General features: G+C 38.9%; 1 protein-coding gene across 4 annotated transcripts in view; it reads left to right on the top strand.

The window, feature by feature from the left end:
- The first annotated feature begins 5,912 nt into the window (after positions 1–5,912).
- UVR3 (DNA photolyase family protein) overlaps positions 5,913–25,836 on the top strand; it is a 131,555-nt gene continuing 111,631 nt past the window's right edge. For all 4 annotated transcript variants that reach the window (XM_089988993.1, XM_089988992.1, XM_089988994.1 and 1 more), the window contains exons 1-3: positions 5,913–6,289; positions 8,238–8,309; positions 8,644–8,724. In XM_089988993.1, coding sequence (XP_089845119.1) covers positions 5,993–6,289; positions 8,238–8,309; positions 8,644–8,724 — 450 coding nt within the window. In that variant the 5' untranslated portion in view covers positions 5,913–5,992. The remainder of the gene's footprint in view (positions 6,290–8,237; positions 8,310–8,643; positions 8,725–25,836) is intronic.

Genomic DNA, 25,836 nt, shown 5'->3' with positions numbered 1-25,836 from the left:
AAAATCTTAAACCGAAGTTGTAAAACATTTCTCACAAATGCGCCGACTTGTTAAAGCTTAGTTGCAATTTCACAACATATAAGCGTGCAGACTTTGCATTGCAAAACTATGCATTTGGAAGGCTGGATTCAAGCAAGGAATCCCTTTTCTTTAAAACTTTAGCGTCCATGCACAAACCCAAGTCTTTTGAAAAAGAGCAAGTAGAGAACAAGTATGATAGGATATGCTCTTGCGTGTCCTATGAGGTTGCATTTATGTAAGAATAATACATATATTACAATTCAAGCATGTGTACATTACAACGCGACAACAAAGTATAAAGCAAGACTCGATATGCGAAACCGCACATTGAGCTAAATAAGTGTGTAAGCAGTGCACGAGGTACAAAATCGTACCTCGGCTAAATAAATGTGTAAGTAGTAGCATGTACACTAAAGTGTGGCGGCAAAGTAAATGACAAAGGAAAAAGAACAAGGATCACAAAATTTTGTCCTTGAATTAAATACGTAAGCAGTAGCATGTGCACTAAAATGCGATGACAAAATAAATGACATAAAGGAAAGAGGACAAGGATAGCAAAATTGCGTCATTGAATTAAATGTGTAAGCAGCAGCTTGTGCACTAAAGCGCAACAACAAAGTAAATGACATAAAGGAAAGATGATAAAGATCGTAAAACTGTGTTCTTAAATTAAATGCGTAATGTATATATATATATATATATTTTTAATTCACAAGTTTTAAGATTTGTCCTTTATTGTCCATTATGCAACTTTCCCCTACCTCGGGGATTGTCGAAGTTGTTGATGTCTTCAGACGTAGGTGATGAGTGGCTCATGCTTCGATGCACGTGTAGAGTCTGTTGCGTCGATGAGGTGCATGTACTGCGTAAAATGATACAATAATGTCAAAACAGTAAAACTAACATGCTTGGATTATAGGGGTCAAATCCCGACATAGGGGGTAGGGCTGCGCCCCTACCCGCCATCCTCAAAAGAAAAAAGGGAGGGTAGGGCCGCGCCCCTGCCCGACAACAAAAAAAGAGAAGGGGGTAGGGGTCACGCCCCTGCTTGCCGACCTAACAGAGGAAAAGGAAGGGACAGGGGGCACACCCTTGTCCGCTGGCAATTAGAAGAAAGAGGAAGGGGGTAGGGGTCACACCGTTGCCTGCCGACCTGCCAGAAGAAGAGGGAGGGGGAAGGGACGCAGCCTCGGCCCGTTGGCCTGACAACAAAAAGGGAGGGGACAGGGGCACAACCCCTACCCGCCAGAAGTTAAGGCAGCAGAGGCCGCACCCCTGCCTGCCAATCGGAAAACCCTGGTGACAGCATGAGGGCATGCCTTCCTGCCGGCTGACCTGAGAGAAAGAGCAAGAGAGACAGGGAGCGGGGAGGGGGATGATGCCCCTCCCCCGCAACTGGAGAAGACAAAGAGGGAGAACAACGAGCGGGGATGGGAACAATGCCCCTCCCCTGCAAGCAATGCATAGAGGGAGGGGGTTGCGCCCCTCCCCTGACTTCAGAGAGCAAGGGTGGCAAGGAGCATTGCCTCGTGCCAGCCGGAACCTGAGAGAGAGAGAGAGAGAGAGAGAGAGAGAGAGAGAGAGAGAGAGAGAGAGAGAGAGAGAGAGAGAGAGAGAGAGAGAGAGATCTACGTACCTGCAGGGGGTTGCCGGCACAGGGCTCCGACGGGGTGTGGTTGGAGGCTGCCGACGAACACATGGGAGAAGGGGTATGCAGGCGAGAAGGAGGGAGTCGGGGAGAGAGGGAAGTCGAGGGGAAAGAGAGAGACGAGAGGAGAGTCATGGGATTTCCCTTAAAAGGGAAAGCCCTAGCGTACTGCATTTATAAGCATGAGGGGTAAGTTGGTTTCAGATCCAGGTTGGATCCAACCTAGATCCGAACTTTATTATTATTATTTTTTAAACCGAGTTTTACATGCATGGTGGAGTCAGCATCAGAGTCACCGGAAGCGCCTATATAGTAGGGGAAGCGCGCTTCCCCGATACGCGTTTCAGAAGCACGAAACATCACGCTTTTGAAATGCGTGGGGAAGCATCCCTTTTTTTTGCGAAGCGCACTTCCCATAAATGGGAAGCACATTTTCCTTTTATGGGAAGCACACTTCCCTTTTATGGAAAATCTGCTTCCCATTTATGGGAAGCGCGCTTCCCCCACGTTCTCTCTCGCTTCCTTCTTTTTTCATTTTTTTTCTTCTTTTTTCACTTCGTAGGTTGCTTCCGGTTTGCTTCCAAGACGGTTTGTGATTTGCTTCTAAGTCGTCCCACGCTTCTCACTTCCTAATTTTTTGAAAGTGCCTCGCTTCCCGCTCCCGCTTTCTCAACTAGCAACCATGATCAGCATCACTTGAACCAAAGTTGGGAAACAAGTTTGTTGCTGGGGGAGAAGACATGTGGCTTCACCTTTTTTATTTCCACACTGGCGAGGAAATAGGTATATGCTTGGTCTCATCAATCCATGCCATTAGTTATTGCCAAGAGCTGGTAAATGATGTTAAAATATGCATATGCACATTCACATGGGGTGTGTTTTGAGTCCCTGAGATCCTCAGATTTGAGATTTGAGGATATGAGAATGGACCGGTCCCCATCTGGTAGATTCATGGTTTCTCCCTTCTTCCCTTTTACATGAGGGATCTCAAATCCTCTATTTGAGATCCCATGTTTGAGAAACCTTGGATCTTGGTGTGAGGCCTGTGCCACATCTGCATACCCCATGCCACCTCAGATCCTCTGCTCTCAAATGCCAGTATAGGTTGGGGACATGTAGATTTTTATGGGATGAATGAATTTGTGATTCCTGTTTTGTATGCAGTTTTGATTGAGTTTGATATGCAGCATGTAACAAAGTTCATCATGGGCCAGTCCCTGGGATTGACTTTGGGCCTTTCCTGTGCAGCTTAGGTGGAAGGTGAAGAAGGCCTCCTTCCGGGGGGGCCGAGCCATCAGTGAGATGTCACCTGGTGGTGAGTCATACGCTTCAGGATCCGAGGATGGAACCATCAGGATATGGCAGACTGCTCCCACAGGCATAGATGACAATGACTTGTACATAGCTAATGGGGCAAATGAGAAGCTCAAGCTTGGTGTTGCTGAGGCTTCACAGAGGATTGAAGGATTCCACCTTTATGGGGATGAGCAGGTAGTGGGGAAGGAAGCCAAGCTAAGCGGTTCATAAACTGAACACTTTTTGTTGGTTTTCTTTGCTGTTTGATCTTTTTGGTCATGCAAAGGTAGATCTTTCAGTGTTCATATTCATATTTCTCTTCAAATGAGCCAACTAAAACTTATTTATTTGCTCTTGTATGGGTGTTTGAAGAGGACATGAATCCCTTTTATATCATTGTCTATGTAATATTTGTTCAGTGTATTTTGTCGTTCCTTTCTCATCCTCTAGTTCTCCGTCCAAAGAATAAGGCTCTGTTTGGAAACTAATAGCTGGGATGGGAGTTAATGCAATTGGTAAAACATGGTCAAACTACCTTGGTGGTGGATGTTTGGAAACTGGTAGCTGGGATGGCTGTTTATGCATTTAGGATGGGAAGTGAGGTCCTCTCTCTTTTGTATTTATACAAAAGAATAATGAAATTGATAGCTACCATTTTTTCAAATGCATAATCTCTATCCAACTGCCAATTTCCAAGCGGAGCCTAAATGACTGGATCCTTTGGAACTAGGACTAACCTACGAAACATGGTGATCGACTTTCCAAGAGTCAAGCTTCCCTTTATTCCTTGCTAAGCATCTTTTTATTTGTTTCTCACGAAATCCTTCTTTATGTGTGTAGCTTTGCATCCTAGGGATGTACGAGATATTTAAGCAACATTTTTGCGTTGAGCGAAAATGAACTGTCATAATTACTGAGTTTGGAAAATTCCCCCCTTAAAAACTTCATCTCCTTTATATCTTTATTTTTAAGTTCCTAAAACGCCCATTTTTCAGGGACTGACTGCAGATTGTTGCCCTACTAATTTTAGGTTTCAGTGCAGATGACCCCATATTACTTGAAAAAAGAAGGGAGAGAATAAGATGGATAAATTACATTAAGATACCTCACTCAATCCATAGAGAATCACCTGCTTAGCCTTGTGGAAAGCGGTGACTACATGGAAATTTGAACTTGGGGTAAGGGGAAACCTCCCTGTCCACGAGCCCAAAGGCCATCTGTTTTATCACCTTTTTGGCAGGCTTGTCAACATCCTTGCTTCTAATTTTTGTGGCCCAACCGGGGCTCTGCTTGTCTGGCAGGAGCAGTTAGCGCACATCGACGTTTCAAGTTCGAATCCCAATGGCATATGGTTGTATAACTGGTAGGGGTCTGCCTAACCCCAGCTTTCTCTGTCAAAAAAAAAAAGAGAGGCAACTGTGTAACAACCGTTTGGATAGAAAACACTCCAACATGTCGCCCAAAAGATGAACCACAAGCAAACCTAGACAGAAAACTGTTATTAGACGTCATCCACCATAAAGATGAACGACACTGGAAGCCTTCCACGTGTTTCACGTTTTGAGCAAATTTTAGTGTTTATTCATAAACGATTGATGTCATTCACCTTGCATAAAAAAATCTTATGGGGCTCATCGGACCGCTATCTTTTTTTGGGTTTTGGCTGCCGATCATCTTCATAATGAATGACATCTGAGGCACTTTAGACACATTTCTGTGGAAGGGCCTGATCGGATCTTGGTTTTCAACAAGTTATGAGCTCCACTAGGGGGCTGGTAAATGAGCTGAAAGATACGAGTTTGAAGTATTCAAGCTTGGGTCAATCTGAGTTAAACAAACCCAGTTTGAGCTGACTTGTTTATAAAACTAAAAATACATAGTTTTAGAGCTGAAAGAAACACTATTACAAAAAAAAATTATTAGAATATAATTGTACTGTACAACAAAAATGATGCATTTTTCAAAAGACCCTATAATTTTCAAAAATTGCACTGATGTCCACCACCACAACTTTTCAATGTAAAAAGACCTTTTCACCCTTTATACACAAGCAAATTTTCTCTCAAAATATAATATACAAATGTCTTCTCAAATATGTGAATGACGTATTTTGTGAATTTTTTCTCAAATATGTGCTTTTGAAGCGGCATTAAAAGACTTAGAGACACTTTTGAAGTATCGCTAAAGGCCCATTATGCTTTTGAAGCATCACTGAAGGCATTAGTGATGCTTTTGAAGCACTGTTAAATACTTAAATATCACTTTTAAAGTGTCATTTTTTTTCAACAAGCTCTTTTTAATAAAAATTACATAAAGAACACAGGAAAAATAATATTTGTAAATATTTGAGGACATTCCTACGTGAAGGTCTGGACATTCACAAATATAGAAGCATGCAAGAGAACATTCACAAATGTGTAAGAAAAAATTTATATATTTAGATATTTGAGAGGAAAGTTCGAATATATGAGAAATTCACACATGCCAAGAGTGAAAATGTCCTTTTGTGGTTTTAGCATATTGTCGAAAATTTCGAGAACCACATCATTTTTGATATACACACAAATTTTCTATATAAAGTATATTTTTTTTTACTACCTAACCAGATTATCCAGGTCGAACCCAACTAAGTAACTATTGCTCATATTTAGCATGCAGAGCCTTATGAGTTTAAACGAGAGAAACCACCATGAGCCGAGCCACGAGCACAAGCTACACAAGTCTGGTGGGGCACATAAACATGTGTCTCACTCTCAGCTAAGCATCACATTTCCTTTTGTAGAATTCAGCCGCACCTGATGCCACTCGAGCTGACGTGGCATATTCCGCGCAAATTTGAATGAAGTGACGTGTTCGTGGTTCGCCCACTCAACCCCTCCCCCCCCCCCCCTTTTTTTTCTCTTCATTTCGGCCTGTCACGAGAAGAATAACCATTCCTTCTCGAAACCCTAAAGCCCGAACTCCGTTTCCTCTTTCGATTGTTCTCTATTATCCTAGGAATCTTGAGCTCGTTTGGTTGGATCGATCATGGAAGCGAATTCCTTGCTGTGGTTCAGGAAATGCCTCCGATTGCACGACAACCCCGCCCTAGAGTACGCCTGCAAGAACGCCCAGCGCCTCTACCCCATCTTCGTCCTCGATTCCTGGTACCTCGAGCCCGATCCGTCCGCCTTCTCGCCGGGGTCGGCTCGCGCCGGCCTCAACAGGATCCAATTCATGCTCGAGAGCCTCGATGACCTCGATCGCAGCCTCAGGAAGCGCGGTTCTCGGCTTCTACTCTTCAGGGGAGATGCTGCGGACGTCATCACCAAGCTTCTCAAACGCGTGAGCTTATCTTCTTCTTCTTCTTCTTTTTTTCGATCAAGTTTTTGATTTTTGATTCCTGTTCACCTGTTCGTTTCCTTATTTTTGATTATCCAAGGGAACGGACGATTTTTTTTAGCTAGTTGATGATCTACATCTTTAGCTTTTTGGATATATTCCTCAATGGATTTATCTCCCTTAAGCATGGTTTGCAGTTGCCCTTTCAACTTCATAACTCTTGACCGAGAGTGGGCAGCATATCCTTCCCTCAGGGCTTTCTAGACATCAAAAGAATTCTCAATCCAATAACCTGTGTATGCACAGGTTCAGTGAGGGATGAGATAATACAGATCAAGCTCTAGATCAAAATCCAGATCTGCAGTCAAGATTGAATAAAGAGTCCAGGCCAAGATTGAGTCAAGAATCAAGTTCAGGGCCAAAATCAAATTCTACCCTTGATCCTCGTCATCAAAGCCTAACGTCTGATAGAGTCTTGATCAATAAATGCTCTTCTAAGAAGGCCGATCCTAAGAGATATATCCCAAAGAGTAATTAATTAAGGAAGTTGAATTTGATGTTAACTCTCTCATGTTGGACGGTTTTCATAAAGAGTCCAGATCAAACAAAGCTGATCATGCAACTAACTCTTCCAATGAGAGTCTCCCAGCCTGATTGTAATTCTGAATATATAAATATAGAGCCTCTATCTCACGCCTGGACGGGGTGAGAGAGATAGACGTGTCGTGGATGTAGGTCAGATTAGACTGATCCACATTAAAAATCGTGTGCCTTTGTGAGTTTTCTTTGCTCCCTTTGTGCGTGTAAATCGACATCTTGTCGGGTTGGTTCTACACGATCGTCTGTTTCTTTACTTCTTAGACTTTAAGACAGACTTGGATCTGCATTTGGACTCAGATATGAGAATCCTACAACTGAATCCTAGTCCAGTAAACATTCAAATTGGGATTTGCTTGCCTAATCCAACTAAACGGACTTGGATTTTGTAAGATATCCAACCTGAACCTGAAGATGATGATAAAGACATTGGATGGGGACGAGACAGACATCACATTGTATCCTTATATCTATATGTATATATATAGGGTCACTAGAATATGTTAACTGCAAATATGTGAACCAGATTGTGAACTAGGCATTTCCAACACTTTTTTTGCAAATCCAACCCTGCAGATGCATTCACGTGGTCCATTTGCTAGGAATCAACTGTTGGATCATGTATTTTGGATGAAAAAATGCAATTTTTTGGATGCTTGAATATTTATGAAAATTCTGAGCCATTGATTTTCAAGCCTTAAAAGATCCTTCTTATGCATCGTAATCAGATGATCCAAGAGTCTGTTTCTATAAACAAAGCATCTAGATCACATCCTTATGATGAAATTTAAGAAAAGAAATAAAAAAAACATGAAAATCTTGGTTCATACTCCAGTTCACATATTTCCAGTTAACATATTCAAGTGGCCCTATATATATGTATATGTATGTATGTATGCATGCATGCATAAAAACACACACACACACACACACACACACACACACACATATATATATATATATTGTTGTGTATGAAGGTCTCTCATATTTATGAACTATCTTTGGATGAGTTGGCTGCTAGCTTTTCAGTATATCTATTTTACCTATCACTATTACAAAAAATTGGGGATAACGCATGAAATTCAGTTCTCTTATCGGAATTCTTGCTCAACACTAAGGAAATATAGTTTCTTATTATTGATGCTGGCATTATTTTTGGAATTTAGCAAATCCTTTATTTTGTTCATAATCGAAAGATGACAATCCAAAGGTGTTGCATTCTGTCCTATGATAGCTCAAAAAAACAACTTCATCTAACCGGAATTTAGTATGCTCAAGAACATAGTTTTATTCTCCCAGCCACTTAATGGATGTTATGATTTTCATTTTATTTTATTTCTGTTCTCTCTTGCAGTGGAATATTGGAAAGATTTGCTTTGAATTTGACACAGAGCCTTATGGACTGACTCGTGATAGTAAAGTCAAGGTTTGGACTCTTCATTGGTTTGACTTGTGGCTTTCTTTTTGTTTCCCCAAAAATGGGTACTAAGTGATTTCTAATGCTTGTATTCTTTAGCATCCCATTTTCTCTATGTGTTGCATACTTGAAACTGACAGTATACCTATTATTTCGTCAGAGTTGTTTCAATATTGTTTAGTTGCCTATAATTCTATATTGTACTTTGCCTATATGTTACATGCAAATAATTTTGAATTAAACTCTTAGCCAAGCTTACATAGACCATGGTGTGTGCATGTGTGTTATTTCTTACCAGTTCTCTTTTGCTTTTGAGATACTTACCAGTATTTTCTGCTGATAGGAATTTGCTTCTTTAGCTGGAATAGAGGTATTTTCTCCTGTTAGTCATACAATTTTCAATCCTGAGGAAGTTATACGGAAGGTGAACACACCTATACTTCTGACTGCTTTCTTTACAATTTCTTAATTTTGTCATTCATACTGGTTGTGCATTAGGATATGTTTAACATTGGAGGCAGTTCTGACTTCTTTTTCTATGGTCTTTTCTTTTTCTTGAGTTTTATTTTGATTTTCTTCAGGACTATTTTATAGTAGTTGGAGAACGGTCATGTGCTTTGCTATGAATATCCTGGTTTTCTCTCTTGGTGTTGATAATACCAATAAGAAGTGCCTTGTTTTGTTGTCTTTGATATTTTCTGTTACTAGTTTAGTAGCCATTACATTTCTCTTTTTGTATTATTTTCCTGATATTTATGTCAAATGACATTCAGGATTGGTAAATGGGATCAAAATAATTAGCTTTCCTTTCCTTTCTCTGTGTTTTAGGTCTTCTCATCTTCTCTTCTTACTCTTCTATGTTGATTGTATTGCTGAGTATGGAAAAAAGCTTTTGAATATCCTATGTTACTTTGCTTTTCTAGTTATTTAATGATCTAAATGAAAAGGAGCCCTCAAATATGGGCAACAATCAAGTCGACTATGGACTTGATAAGACCAATCAATCACAAAGTGCACTAAAGCACATAAATCTCACAAAATGCACTAAGGCACACACTTAAAAATATCAATTTGTATTAAGAAAAATGCTAAGAAAAAGCATATGTTACAAGGGGGCATCAACCCTCAATTTAGAGCCATTAGAGGCTGGCCCAATGGCTAGTCAACCTGGTCAAAGTACTTCAAAAAAACTAAAATAAAAAAATAAAAATACAAATACCTATATACGAAATATAGTTGACAATATATGTCTTTTGTCCAAAAAGGTAAAGATATCATCTTTCCAAGTATGCATTCATTGTATTCAAATTTGCCTTTGCAAAGGTCCTTAGTAATAGGCACAAAATTTAATTTCATTACATTTGGGTGACCAAGTCTATGATGCCAAACTTTGATATCTTTTGTTTGGACAATATTACAAAAAGATTCTTTTGGAATACAAAGACAGTTCATATAATAAAGATCTCCTTGCCTAGAACCTTCCCCAATCAATTTCTCGAACCGATGTTCTTGCACCCAACATTTGTTTGATGAGAATACGATATCACATCCGTGATCTGAGATTTGAGAGACAAAAAGTAAGTTAAGATTTAATTTAGGTATAGATCTAACTTTTGGAATATAAAACTTGTGATTTGTCAAATCGTTTTTAAAATTTCCAACACATTTTATTTTCAAAGAAGTTCCATCTGTGGTAGAAACAAAACATGCATTTGAGTTAGGTTGACATTCAGATAAAATAGACTTATGTGGGGTCATATGAAATGAAGCTCCAAAATCTAGAAGCCAAGAACACATACCGGGAGTTGAGGAAGATGCAATGGCCGACCCTGATGTAGATCCTTTGAGCAATGGTTGTAATGCCTTCATCAATTGTGACAATGATTTGGAGAGATCTTTGAGGCTCATGATGTCTTCTTCTTGCTTTGACGGAGCCACGGCAACCCTTTTTTCATAAGGTCTATAGTCCTTTTTGAATCTAGGACATTGAGGCTTAATGTGACCGGGCTCATGAAAATTGCGACAAATCACTTTGTATTCCCCTCTATTTTGATTTTTGTTGAAGTGAGGGGGCCGGTAAGGCTTAATATAATTTTCCGGTTTGGAAGCGGCAAGAGCACAATCATCTCCTTGATTGTTACTAGGCATAGCAAGAACACTATCACTTTTGCTCATATTAAGCCTAATTTCTTCTCCACTAAGCTTAGTGAGGATTTCATGAATAGGAGGAGGTGACGAGGAAGATAGCAAAGAGGCCCTAGTTTGTTAAAATTCGAGTCTCAAACCATAAAGAAAAGTAAAAAATCTATCTTATTCAACTTGAGCCCTCCTCGTCTCAATAAACTTTCCTTCCCGTTTTGGTTCAAATTGAGCAAGTTGAGTCCAAACCGAAGACAACTCCATGAAGTAGTCTTTAACATTCTTATCTCCTTGTTTGATGTTTCTAGCTTTCTCTTAAAGATAATATTTATGAGCCATTATCTTTTTCGGTGAACATACCTTTAAGATATTCTCATGCCTCACTTGCCTTAGCATAAAAGATTTGAGGCAATCTTGACCTCAACCCCACTGATGTCTTTGAGTTTGGGCTTGGCCAAGGTCCTATCGACAAGGTCGTAACGAGCCAATCGAAGCGAGATAAAGAGTTTTATTTTCAACTTTTAAATTCAAGCAAAATTCGAACGAAATTCGGGTTAATTGCAGACGAAATTCGGAATTTTATATGCATGTTATATGTCGTTGGATGCGTCTTGGAATTCTGAGTGCGATGGTATTTTACTTTACTCAATTCGAGTTCCGGTTGGCCCGAAAATCACGTTTTTCTAAAATTTTAGCAGTTTGTCGAGATGGATCCGGAGTTGGATCCAAGGCTTAGGATCTGAATTATTATGGATTTGGGTCCTAGTTAGGTCCTACGAAAATCTGGACTTGATCCGGGTCTTACTCTAATTTTTGTTTTGGGTATGGGTTTGGATCTTGGATCCAGATCTAAATCCAAGCCCAACGTTTTTGTAACTTTAAACTGAGTATCAAGCTTTATTTTTGGGGTTAAATAAGGTTAGGGAGCTTCTTGGATTAATTTGGTATTTTTTGGAAAATTTTAGATATTTTTAATTAATTAATATCAATTCCGAAATTTAATTGTTGGGCTGAGTGGGACTCTCTAAAAGAGTTCCTAAGCTTAATTAAGAGAGTTTTAGGAAAGTTAAAATTCATAAAAGAACGGAAAAGTCAACATTAAGAAGAGTTTAAATTTTTTTTTTGGAAACCTACTATAGAGAGAGAGTCGGTCTTCTTTTTGGAAACTCTCTCAAGAGAGAGGGCTGGAGAAGGGGGAACGTGACCCCCTCTCCCTCACTTTATAAAAGACAAAAAAAAGAGAAGGAAGAAGGAAAAGAGAAAGAGAAAGAAAGAAAGAGGAAGAGGAAGAGGAAGAGGAAGAGGAAGAGGAAGCCATTTTTCCAGCTCCAAGCTTTTCCACCATTGATTTTTTTTATTCTCTTGCAAGGTACAGGTTTTTCTTTTGATTTAAGTAAGGAAAAAGAACATGGATTCGTTTTTCATGAAGTATTTTAGTCTAAATCAATGTGGGAGAGTAAATCCGGGCATTTACTCTAAGATCCATGGATGGAATCCATGCATTTTCGTTTTCTTGGATGTTATTGTGGGATAATATACGTGTAGATGTGTTTTTACATTAAAACAGAATTTTAATCCATGAAAAATATAGCTTGTTAGGTGTGTGCTTTAGAGTAATGTCGATTTTCAGAAAAGATTCATGTTATGGACTGGTAGTGGAGTGTTTTGTTTTTGCCTAAGTCAAAATCTTTCATAGTCATTACTCGTTGGGAAACATGTATTGTATGCATATTCTAGTGAAAATATTTTATATACGCATGATTCATTGCATGACAGATTGATTAAAGTTTGTATGATTAGCTTTGTATGGACATATACATAAATACCTGTCATTTTTTTTTGTATGCATATACAACAAATTTTCTGTTTTTTTTTTTTGTTTTCTTTTGGGTACGGTTGGCTCGGCAGGAACCGGCCTGGGTCCTGCCCACCCCAGCCGAGTGGCTGGGCTGGCGCAGGCCTGACAATCACTGTCAGGCCAACCACTAGGCCTGGGTAGTGTAAAAAAAAGTGTTTTGGCACGGGCCGGTTGGCAGCCAGTCGAGTGACACTCGGCTGACTGCCAGGCTCCCATGTGTATATGCATGTGCAGACTATCTTCTGGAGGCAAAATCAAAGTTCTTGCTTCAATGAAATCAGATTTCGATTCCTCAAACCAAGCATCTGCGTCACAATGACACATGGATTTGAGCCATGTGTCTAGTGACGTGATACAACCTGATGACAGGATGCGACCCTATGATTCATACTGGTCACGACAAATGTATCTTTTGAAGTATTTCTATTTTGCCAATTCCTATGATTTTATTTGTGCTCTTAATACAACTGAGTATAAACATTCATTTGGACATTCATGAAGAATTCAAGTTTTCACTTAGTCATAAATATATTTTTACATAGAAATCTGATTATATCTTTTTCTATCAGTGTAATTTTCATAAAATTTACATATCTGTGCCCCATATCCAGATCGTATTTGTGTTTGTATGTATCGATGTGACATAGCCGATCATACTGTTATACTTTAGACTTAGTGTTAGGGGCTTTGTCTAAATATTACTTATTAATTTATTCACAAAACAAGAAACTTGTTCATCATCTGGTGTTCAAACCTTTCTGTAACTATTTCTGTTGAAGTGAATATTGCAGCGAAGTGGGGCCACATGTTATATTTATGTGGATACCTTGCTTGCTTTAGAAATCCCAAGTGTATATGCATGCTATTCATGCACATCTGTATATTGTCATAAATGAATGAGCATTGATAAGCATGCGAAGCGAATGTGTAATAGCATGTTAATTATGGTTTTTGCATATGGATGCATTGATGACCAAATTAGATCATCCTGGGCTGTGTGAGCCTTGAGCAGGTGTTGCTCTTTGTTTTAATTGTTCTATGCATTGCAAAAATTGAAAGTGATATTATGGTTTTACTGCACTGTTCTCTGTTGCCACGGACTGTGGTCCCGTGAAGAGCATAACATGTTGATTTGTAAGCTTATGTTATTAATTATGCATGTTGATTTGCAAATGTAAAAGAGATGAATTAATAACAAGATTAAAGAAAGTAAAGAAAAGTGTAATTTATGTTTCCTTGATGTCTCTTCTTTAGTGCGAGAATCTTAGATGTTGCGGTTTGGAGAAACCGTGAGGATACAAAAACTCTGTGTGCGTTGTTGTTGCTCCTGAACCCGATATTGTGGTTCTTCTCATGACCACAGTTTTAGGGAGAGTCCGCCACTTTGTCTGGGGGTGGTGTGTTTGACACAACTGTTGTTGTTTTGTTATACCAAGAAAGTGGCGCCAGTGGATGCTGTTTTCCATGGTGTTCCCAACATTAGATGTTTTTCAATGTTCAGATGGATGGTAGTGTTTCTTGATATCGGTCGAGGGCTAAGTTTGAAACCCAGTAATAAAATACAAATTTGTGTGTTAAGTTACCCTGGGAACCCTATTTAACCTCAGAGATTTTACCCGTTTGGTGTATCCGCGGGCAACGGTAATTTAAAAGAAGAATTTAAATTGTATGCATTTAATAAGGCATGCATATGGAAAAAAGAAAACTTAAATGAAAGATAATAAATGGTCCATACATTGCACATAAATCATGCATATTTCTGCTATGCATTAAGATCATGCATGTTTACTTGTTCCCTTAGTTTCTATATGTTGAATGCATGGTGTTGTTCTCTAATGCATGTTAAATGCCCTTATTGCTTAAATTGTGATCCATGTTACGTATTTAATGTTCTCTCATGCTTAATGTTTATTTCCTTTTTGCATGAATGATTAATTATCTTATGAATTGGTTATAACTGTATCCCTCTAAAATATTACATGAATCTTATTTATGTCCTTTATTCTTATTTGATTCACTAGAGGGACCTGTACGCAGGATTCTTCGGATTCTGACACCCTACTTTTATGGTTTTTCGCAGTCACAGGTGATCAGTGAAGTCGACTCGCTTATGAGGGGATATGAGGGACACATTTGCTTCAGACTGTTTCACTTACTGACAGAGGGACTCTACTTTTGTTTCTTTTAGTTCTTTTTATTTCCTGCAGTTGTTACTTCACTTTTAACTTGAGTATGAGATTATTATAAATTCATTAATAAAGGAGTTTGGTTTGTTGGATATGGATGATAAATGTAAGTTCGTTTGTTGTGTGTGGTTATCCATGTAACGACCCCAACTCATACTTTTGAAAAATGCAGAATTTTTTTTCTAAGAGTTGCGGAAAATTTCTCAAAAACCTGGGGTCTCTACAATTCCAATTTCAGTTGGATAACCACACACCACAAACAAACTTACATTTATCATCCATAACCAACCAACTATCTATTTTATTAATGAATCGATAGGAGTCACATACACAAGTCAAAAGTGAAATAACAATTGCAGGAAATAAGAAGAACTAAAAGAAACAAAAGTAGAGCCACTCTGTCCGTAAATGAAGCAGTCTGAAGCAAATGTGACCCTCATATATCCTCAGAAGCGAGTCGATTTCACTGATCACCTGTGTTTGAAAAAAAAACCAATAAAAGTAAAGGGTCAGAAATCCGAAGAATTCTGCGTACAGGTTCCCTTAATGAATCAAATAAGAAAAAGAGCATAAATAAGATTCACGTAATATTTTTGAGGAATACTGTTATAATCAGTTCACCAGACAATGAACCATCCATGCAGAAATAAACTAAACATTAAGCATGAGGGAACACGAAATAAGTAACATTGATCGAAATTTAATCAATAAGGCAATTAAATGCAAAAGAGATCAATATCATGCAATGATCAACATATAACAACCAAGGGAACAGATAAACATGCATGATCTAATGCATAGCAAGAATATGCATAATTTCTGTGCAATGCATGAACCCTTTATTATCTTTCATTTAAGCGTCTCTCTTTCCATATGCATGTCCTATTAAATGCACACAATTTTTAAGTTCCTCTTTTTAATTTCCATTGCCCGCGGATACACCAAATAGGTACAATCCTCGAGGTCAAGTAGGGTTCCCGGGGTAGCTTAACACACAATTTGTATCTTATTACCGGGTTCCAAACTTATCCCTTGACCGATATCAGGAAACAACACCATCCATCGGAACCTTGGAAAACAACATCCAAAGTCGGGGACACCATGAAAAACAGCATCCACTGGCGCCACTTTATTGGTATACCAAAACAACAACAACTGTGCCAAAACACACAACTTCCAGGCAAAGTGTCAGACTTTCCCTAAAACCGTGGCCAGGAGAAGAACCTCAATATCGGGTTCAGGGGCAACAACACGCACATGGAGTTTTTGTATTCTCACGGTTTCCCCAAAACCGCAACATCCAAGATTCTCGCACTAAAGCAAGGACATCAAGGAGAATATGAATTACACTGTTCTTTACTTTCTTTTATCTGGTTATTAATTCATCTCTTTTACATTTGCAAATTAACATGTAGAACATAAGCTTGCACATCAGCATGCTAAGCTTTTCACGGGACCACAACCCGTGACAACATATAACAGTGCGGTAAACAATAATATCACATTTGATTTGTTGCAATGCATCAAAACAACTAAAACAGAGAACAACTTGCTCTCGAGGCTCACCTAGCCCCTAATGATCTAATTGACCATCGATGCACTCATAAGCAAAAATCATCAATCACATGCTTCTATGCATTATTTTCTACCCGTCTTTTCAATGCACATTCATGTATGCAAACTCTGAGACGTGCATGAAACAATAAGTTCATAAACATGTGCAATTCTTTTCCTGTCATATGCATGTGCTTATGTGTAGTCATTCACAGTTAGGTTTCCATTCATGTGTGCTAAATTTTTAAAGAATGTGAACATGCATATATCTGCACAACATACATTATCTCCATTTGAAACATATAAATAGTCATGCAATAACGCCCCTTGAGGCACACACAAATTCTTGGTGAGCACATGCCATATCTTTTGGAACACCCTGAATAAGCATAACATAACCAATAGGCATGTGGAACATACATAACACAAGTAGAGGTATACATAGTCAAAACATGAGACTTTTTATTCGTAACATGTATGGAAAGACAACTTACCTGCCCACAACTAGGGTCTGGAAATTTAGAACACACATTATGAGTCAAATTACGGATTTAAAAATAACATCAAGTTTATATAAGATTTTTCTTGAAATTGGCTATTCAAGCTTAGCCGACTTAATTGACTAGGGATCAACCTCGCTCCAACCGAAACCCAACAGGCACCCACCTGTCAAACAATTCTTTCTTTAAATCTGTAAACCCTTGTTTCAAAAATTTCTATTTCATACTAAAAAAAACTTTTTCCTTTGCAGGACTTACATCCAGTTACAGGCCACTGGCCCAGCCGAACCTAGTCGGCTGGGTCTGTTCACTGCCAAAGCACACTGAAAACAATCTGTATATAATATTTGTCTTCTTCTTTAAATCCATGCCCATCCGAGCACTTGGATGGGGCTCCATAGACCCTGCAGGGCCTGCGCACTTGTCTGTCAATGCCTAGTAGTCAGCTGATTAGAGCTCGGCTAGCTGCCAGCCAACCTGTGCAAGCGTTTGCAGGGGACTTCTGCCAGCCACATTCCTCCCTAAATTTTCTTTTTTTTAAATGGTAAATATAAGTATGAAGGAGTGTTGCAACTTTCTCTAAGCAACCTACCATTTTTTTTCACCATCTACAGAAGTATTCAGCTTATCATTAGTATAAGCAGCATCACATGTGCAATCCAATCAATAGCATAAACCTTGACCAACATACATGAACCTATGGATTAAACCAACCACAATGATATAGTTGTATTTTCATTATGCATCAAATTTTCATTTGTCTACAATGCTGATGTAAATGTAATTATATATCATCGTCTGAGAACACTTTGTATCTATCACCACCAAGTTTATATCTTTATACCTTAAGGATAAAAGAGACTCAAGGTGTTACCCCTATACTTTAGTTCATCTTCAGTGTTGGATTGAAGTAATCCTGGCACTGTCATTTTCTGTAACGAACAGACAAAGGCTTCTACATTATTAAGATTATATATATATATATATATATATATATATATATATATATATATATAACTGGAATACAAAAATCCAGCAACTACAAGTAGAAAGATGTCCTGAAACAAAAGTTTATGTTTTTGATTTGGTTTCCACAAGAACACAAATGACCAACTTTCAGATTAGCAAGAATACAAACATTCAAGAATATGGTTTAAAAAGCCAAACCAATAAAATAAACCTCCTTGAAATAGAGAAAAATCTATAGAACGTTGAAGATAAACCAAATGATCCAAATATGCCAACTTAAAAGCAAGATAGCACCCATGATAGCAAACCACTATGCTGAGGACAAGTTACCAATACTCATGAGCAAACAATAGACATATCAAAATCCTCCACCCCAGCAAACCAAAATCTGGAAAGGCTTCCCAACATAATAGAAATCATATAACAAATTGTGCACACAACAAAAAACCTTTTTGTAGTAAAGGTATAACCAGCCGATATCAAGAAGCATACATGAAACTAAAGATGCCTCAACCAAGTGTTGCACATAGTCACAAAACTCAGTAATAACACCACTTATGCTATAACAATGCTAAAACAACCACACAATCTCAAATATATGCAACTCGATACCACAAAAAACTGAAAAATCAGATTACTGTGTTAAAATATGATGTATATTTATATATATATATCTATATATATCGATTACGACACATATACATATATATGATATATATATGTCTACGTGTCTATCTATATATATAAATATATATATATTTTGTAAAACCCCACAGGGGTATTTCTGTCATTTCACCTGTACACGCATATCCTTGATATGCTTTTTCTTTTCTTTCTTTTTCCTTTACTCTTTTTCCTTTTTTGTATTTTTTACTTTTTCTTTTTTACATTTGAGAGGGGTCCACATAGAGTCGTTGGACCCCTCCAATGGTCATAAATATGACCGTTGGAGGGGCTCCAACGACTCTATGGGAGCCCCTCCTTGGGTCCCTTGCTGTGTATAAATAAGGGGCTCAGCCCCATGTATTCCTCAAGCTTCTTTTGAAGCATTCTATGAAGTGAGATATATTTTTTATCTTCTTTTTGTGCTTGACCACTTTTGTGGTTTATTTTGCCCTTTAGTGGCATCTTGTGTATGTGCGTGCTTCCGTGCTTTCGCTTGGAGACGTTGCTCTTTTCATTTGGCACTTCATTACATGGTATCAGAGCCTTGGCTAAGAAGGCTTCATTGGATCCTCCATTGACAAGTAATACCTCTCCTCTCTCTTGTCTTATAAATTTTTCTTCTAATGGCCAACAAAGATGCAAAAATCGATCTCTCATTCAAATTGGATGGGACCAATTATCGCATGTGGGCGGCCGCTATGGAGAATAATCTCAAAGGTAAAAGGCTTTGGGGTTATGTATGTGGAACCATTCCGGAACCACAACTTAAGTTAACTAAATTTGAAGGAGGTGAAGAAAAAGCCTTGAATGAAGAAGAAAAAGAAAAGGCTATTCTTGATTACTCTTCTAAAATGGAAGATTGGGAAAGTGAACATGCTAAAATCTTAGCATGGTTCATGAATAACGTCGAATTGAAGATTTGTGCAAATCTTGCTAAATTCAAGAAGGCTAATGAAACATGGTTTTTCATGAAAGGTATGTACACTCAAAGAGACCTTGCTAGGCATTTTTTTTCTTCAAGAAAAGGTAAGAGCTACCAAGCAAGGTGATATGAGCATTAGGGACTACTATAGTGCCCTATCCTCTTTATGGGATGAACTTGTCCTTCTCGAACCGCAATGGGAAGGAAGTGCTATTGCTATGAGACAAGAGCAAATGAAAAAAGAGAGGTTCTTTCAATTTATTCATGGGTTTCGTCCCGAATTTGAACAACTTAGAGGATCTCTACTTCATAGAGCCTCTACTCTAAGCGATATTTTGGCCGATTTATGTAAAGAAGAAACCCGTTTGGCCTTGAAAAGGGATGTTGATGAAGTACATGCCGTGTCTAGACCCGGCAACAATGTAAGATCATATAAACCACCGCATTTTTGGAAGAATAATGGTGGAGGAAGGAAAATCATTTGTCATAATTGTAATGAACCGGGCCATATTCGTCCTGATTGTCCTAAATTCAAGAATAAGGTAGCTTCCGTGGGAGAAACTCCTCCAATCATCAATGAAGATTCAAAGAAGGATGGTGACATAAAGGATTCCATCGCTCATCTAACCGAAACTCTCCAACACTTTATGAAGATGAACGCCTCTACATCATCATCCTCACCTTCCACTTCCGGTGCCGCCATTTCTTCATTCCCAGGTATGTCTTCTTGGATTCTTGATTCGGGTGCCTCTTTCCATATGACTCCAAATGCATCACTTTTGTCAAAACCAAGTCTCAATAAGTTTAAATCATATGTATCCACCGCCGATGGAACTTCTTTAAATGTTGAGGGTATTGGAAACCTTGAGAAAATTTATGACCAAAACAAAGAATTTTTTGTTCCCAAAATCCGAATCATCCCAAAACTTAATCTAAATCTTTTCTCCGTCTCTCAAATCACCGATTTTGAGTGTAATGTCTCTTTTTCACCAACCCATTGCTATGTGCAGGATCTCCGGTCCGGGAAGCGGATTGGGCAAGGCCATAGAAGAGGGGACCTTTACTATATGGATTTTTTGTCTTTGCCATCCAAATCATTTTGTAATCATGTTCAATCCAAAGATATTGAGACTTAGCATAAGAGACTTGGGCACCCTAGTATTTCCAAATTGTACCTTTTTCCATTTTTGGAAAAATTTTGTAATACAAATACATTTACATGCAATGATTGTATTTTTGGGAAAATTCACTCTCTTCCATATTCTCATAGCAATTTTGTGTCAAAAAGGCCTTTTGAACTTGTGCATTCCGATGTATGGGGACCGACACCCGTTATGTCCAAAGGAGGCTTCTCTTACTATGTTTCTTTTATTGATGATTTTACTAGATACACATGGGTTTATATTATCAAGAATAAATCTGATGTCTTCACTAATTTTAAAGAGTTTCACGCTCTTGTTCAAAATCAATTCCAACACAATATAGCCATTTTTAGATCCGACTCAGGAGGAGAATACATGTCTAAAGACTTCCAAAATTATTTTAAAACAAATGGAATTTTGCACCAAAGATCTTGTCCTAAAACTCCGCAACAAAATGGTCTTGCGGAAAGGAAACATAGGCATTTAATTGAAACCACAAGAACTCTTCTTGTGTCTAAATGTGTTTCTAAAAACTTTTGGGCCGAAGCTCTTCTTACCGCAACGTATCTTGTGAATCGTATGCCCTCTTCCTCTTTGAAAAATGTTTCGCCCTTTGAAAAATTATTTAAAATTACTCCCGATTTTAATAGATTAAGAATCTTTGGATGCAAATGTTTTGTACTTAGTTTAGGACAAGATAAGTTGTCACCTAAAGCTATTGAATGTGTGTTCATTGGCTATGGTGAGAATAAAAAAGGCTATAGATGTTTTGATATTCGAAACAATAAATTATATGTGTCGAGAAATGTAAACTTTATTGAAGAACAAAATGGTTTCGATATCCACACATCTAAGGAAGACATCGATTATTCTTTTCTATTTGACTTAGCTCCTAGAATTGAGTCTCCTGAGGCTATTTCTTGTGATACTAGTTGTGATGGAATTTCACATTATAATGATATACAACAACATGATAATACCTCCCAAAATGAAAACCTTAATGATATAAATGTTTATACCCGACGGATAGGAAATGAACATCAACCTGCTATTGACAGATACTCTCAAGACTTCTCTTTAGAAGAATCTACTGACAACAATCTACCTAGGAGATCTTCTCGTACCAGTAGGCCACCACAAAAGTTTGTGTCCTATGAATCTTTTTCTCCGAATTATAGGGCCTGTTTTATGTTAATACATTCGTATCACGAACCTACATCTTTTAAGGAAGCTAAAGATCACCCACATTGGATTGAAGCCATGAAAATCGAACTAGAGGCTCTTAACAAGGCCCAAACCTGGAGCATTATTCCTCAACCTTTAGGGAAGAAGGCAATTGGGTGTAGATGGGTATATAAAGTCAAAACTAAATGTGATGGGTCTCTTGAAAGATACAAAGCTCGTTTGGTAGCAAAAGGCTATGCCCAAGAATATGGGATTGATTATGAAGAAACTTTTGCTCCCGTTGCCAGAATGACTAGTGTACGTACCTTAATTGCTTTAGCATCCATCAAACAATGGCCTATATACCAACTTGATGTTAAAAATGCTTTCTTAAATGGAACTTTATGTGAAGAAGTTTTTATGGATCCTCCGCCGGGTCTTGAAATTGGGAAAGGCAATATTCTAAAATTAAACAAAGCTCTTTATGGGTTAAAACAAGCGCCAAAAGCGTGGTATGATCTTTTTAGCAAAGTAGTTCTTGATAATGGTTTCTCCTCATGTTACACTGATACTGCTTTGTTTGTTAAATCCTCTAATGAATACATAACCATTTTGTTATTATATGTTGATGATATGATTATCACAGGTAATGATAAGAAAGGTATTGATCTTATTAAAAATATTCTTAAGAAAAATTTTGATATGTCTGATCTGGGTTTTTTGAGGTATTTCTTAGGAATTGAACTTGCATACTCCCCCAAGGGGTATGTCCTATCTCAGATGAAGCTTGCCTCTGATATTATTGCTAGGTCTAGGCTAACAGATGACAAAAGGGTGGAGACTCCAGAGGTGATCAATGCCAAGATGAGAGCCAATGATGGCACTCCTTTAGCAGATCCCACGCCTTATCGTCAATTGATTGGATCATTAACATATTTATCTATTACCAGGCCTGACATTTTCCATGCAGTTCATAGTGCAAGCCAATTTCAGACTGCTCCTACCACTACTCACATGGCAGCAGTAATGAGGATTATCAGATATCTAAAAGATTCCATAACTAAGGGAGTATTCTTATCCTCTTCTTCACCTCTTACTTTACTTGCGTATACTGACTCTTATTGGGGGGGTAACCCCGATGATCGTATCTCTACCACAGGTTATTGTGTGTTTCTTGGGGAGTCACTTATCTCTTGGAGGTGTAAAAAGCAGCGTAAAGTTTCTCTCTCATCTACTGAAGCTGAATATCGTGCGATGGCCACTACCACAACTGAGATTATATGGTTAAGAAGCTTACTTAAAGATATGGGTGTCTCATTCTCAACTCCCTCAAAGCTATGCTGTGACAACAAGAGCTCCATTTATATCGCTAGCAATCACACTTTTCACGAACGAACGAAGCATATTGAAATGGACTGTCATTATGTTCGAGATGAGTTCCTACGTGGCACCATTCAACTCCCATATGTTCCTACCGAATATCAGTTGGCGGACTTCTTCACCAAAGCCTTGCCTTCGCCTCGCTTCTATTTCCTCCTTAGCAAACTCTCGGTGATTTCACCGTGTGTTTGAGGGGGGTGTTAAAATATGATGTATATTTATATATATATATATCTATATATATCGATTACGACACATATACATATATATGATATATATATGTCTACGTGTCTATCTATATATATATATATATATATATATATATATATATATTGTAAAACCCCACAGGGGTATTTCTGTCATTTCACCTGTACATGCATATCCTTGATATGCTTTTTCTTTTCTTTCTTTTTCCTTTACTCTTTTTCCTTTTTTGTATTTTTTACTTTTTCTTTTTTACATTTGAGAGGTGTCCACATAGAGTCGTTGGACCCCTCCAACGGTCATAAATATGACCGTTGGAGGGGCTCCAACGACTCTATGGGAGCCCCTCCTTGGGTCCCTTGCTGTGTATAAATAAGGGGCTCAGCCCCATGTATTCCTCAAGCTTCTTTTGAAGCATTCTATGAAGTGAGATATATTTTTTATCTTCTTTTTGTGCTTGACCACTTTTGTGGTTTATTTTGCCCTTTAGTGGCATCTTGTGTATGTGCGTGCTTCCGTGCTTTCGCTTGGAGACGTTGCTCTTTTCATTTGGCACTTTATTACATACTGGACTATCAGTCCTGGAGAAAACTTTTACTAAACAAGCATATCAGCCCCAAAACTGATTTCAATAGCCTCCTTGTATAAAATCGACACTAGAGAACTCAAACCCACCCAAAAAGGTACCAATAAATCCCAGAGCATCAAATCTCACAAATCTGACCCTCAAGATAGCCGATATCCAAAAAATCTCAGAGGAATTACAGAAAATTGGATACACCTCAATAAAGAAGACTCGAAGGCCTCAACCATGTCACTCTTGTTCCATGGATTCCCATTAAAATATTGCATGAAATCCAATATATACCCGATTTCTCGCTTGAATCAAGAGAAGAAAACCCATACCTCTTTGGCGAATCTCCGACGATCAGCAGGTTCAATCGTTGCGAGAGAAGGGTCGACTGAAGTCGTCCCTCGCTGCTGCCGTGACAGGGGTATCTGCCGTAGCCTGTGGTGGTTGCAACTTTCCGGCGACCTCCACCTCTCCGATGCACGCCCACACGAGAGAGAGGAAGAGAGAGAGAGAGAGAGAGAGAGAGAGAGAGAGAGAGAGAGAGAGAGAGACCCCCTCTCCACTCCCCTTTATCGCGCCACCTCCTCTCCTCTTGCCGAGAGGCGCGGGGTTTGGTTACGCTTGCTGTAACCGACCCCCTTCTCTCTTTTGGTACTGCAGGAATCGTGCCTCTTGCCTATCTTTCCCCCTTTTAAAAACTGCAGCCGATATCAGGTTTTAAAAACCCTACTGGGTTACGGATCCGGGTCGGGTCCAACCCGGGTCTAAGAGTTGTTCCTTTTTTATTTTTATTTTTTTCGTTACTTACTTGCTACGGGGGACGCGACTCGGGTCTGAACCCGGGACCCGGTGCAGATTCGATGGTTATTAGGGTCCGCAAATTTGGACCCGCTACCATTGCGAAGTGGATCCATAGGCTGGGTCCAAATGGATCCAACTGTGGATCCCTTACATATTTTTATTAATCTTTTTATTGATGTATTATATTATATATATATATATATATCAAATATGCTATTATTCACATATGGATACTGGATCCGAAAGGTGGATCCCAGGCCCATAACACATAACTTATGCAAATTTACGCATAAAAAATTATGGTTATTACATCCCTACCCCCTTAAAAGAATTTCGTCCTCGAAATTAAAACGGCTACAAAAGTGTAGGTAGTACGAAAATCAAGTATATCACAAGTCTAATGGTTGGTAACCAAGAGGATACCTTCGATCAGTTCAGTCCCATCCTTCTGCGTGGAAGTTGTAACGACATAAACTCTCCCGTTGGTCTTTCGTTGGCCTTGTTGTTGCTGAGGTCTCAGCTGTTATGACTATTGCTGCTGTCCTCTTTGAGCTGCTGGCGGGTTCGGACAGTAGGGAGCGATGTGCTCAGGCTGCTGGCACCGGTAGCAAACTCCCTTGAACATCGGACAAAAACCATGAGGATGACTTTCATTATATCTGCGACACATTGATTGGGCTTTCCCCTGTTGCTGCCTCTGTTGAGGTTGTGCCTAATGCGCAACCTGCAGACGTCCCTCCTGGGTTCGCCGCCTCTTTCCACCCTGAGTCTTTTAGCCTATCAGTGGGTCCTTCCTCTTTCCGCCTGAAGCATCCCCTCCATTTGTGCCTCCCTTTTGTGATACATTCCTAGACCTCTCCCTGTCCTTGGTCAGAACAGTGGCTGACTCGATCGCATTGACCAAGGTAGGAGGCCGACCTGACAGTACGCGAGTCTGTAACCCATCCTTTAGTCCGTCCACAAACTTCGCCGCCCTTGCCTTCTCATTCTTGAAGAGGTTCGGGCAGTACCTCTCGAGATTCCGAAACTTGGTAGTGTAATCTACCAGACTCATGGTTCCCTGAGTCAAATCAAGGAACTCCGGTTGCATCTGTTCCTCGGCGTACGCGGGGAAATACGTGTCCAGAAACTCCTCTCGGAACACTTCCCATGGAATTCATCTAACTTTTTATAATATTCCTCCATTGCTTTTTCTCTCTCTTTTCCTTCAAGATTTGTTTCAACACCATTTTCGCATATAGTAATTTTAGGAGTAGGTTCGAAGATAGTACCTCTGACATACCCCCATAATACTTAACCTTTTATGAACGTCTCCAAGTGTCTCTCCTAAATGATGTAGTTGCTACCATCAAGTTTGCATGGAGGAACAAAGTGCACTAAAACACTTAAATCTCACAAAATGCTCTACGGCACACACTTAAAAATATCAATTTGTATTAAGAAAAATGCTCAGAAAAAGCATATGCTACAAGGGGGC

The sequence above is a fragment of the Nuphar pumila genome, chromosome 15 (genome assembly GCF_984573655.1).
Source record: "Nuphar pumila chromosome 15, dmNupPumi1.hap1.1, whole genome shotgun sequence".
In the NCBI taxonomy this organism is placed as follows: Eukaryota; Viridiplantae; Streptophyta; class Magnoliopsida; order Nymphaeales; family Nymphaeaceae; genus Nuphar; species Nuphar pumila.
This window is presented reverse-complemented; position numbering and strand designations above follow the sequence as displayed.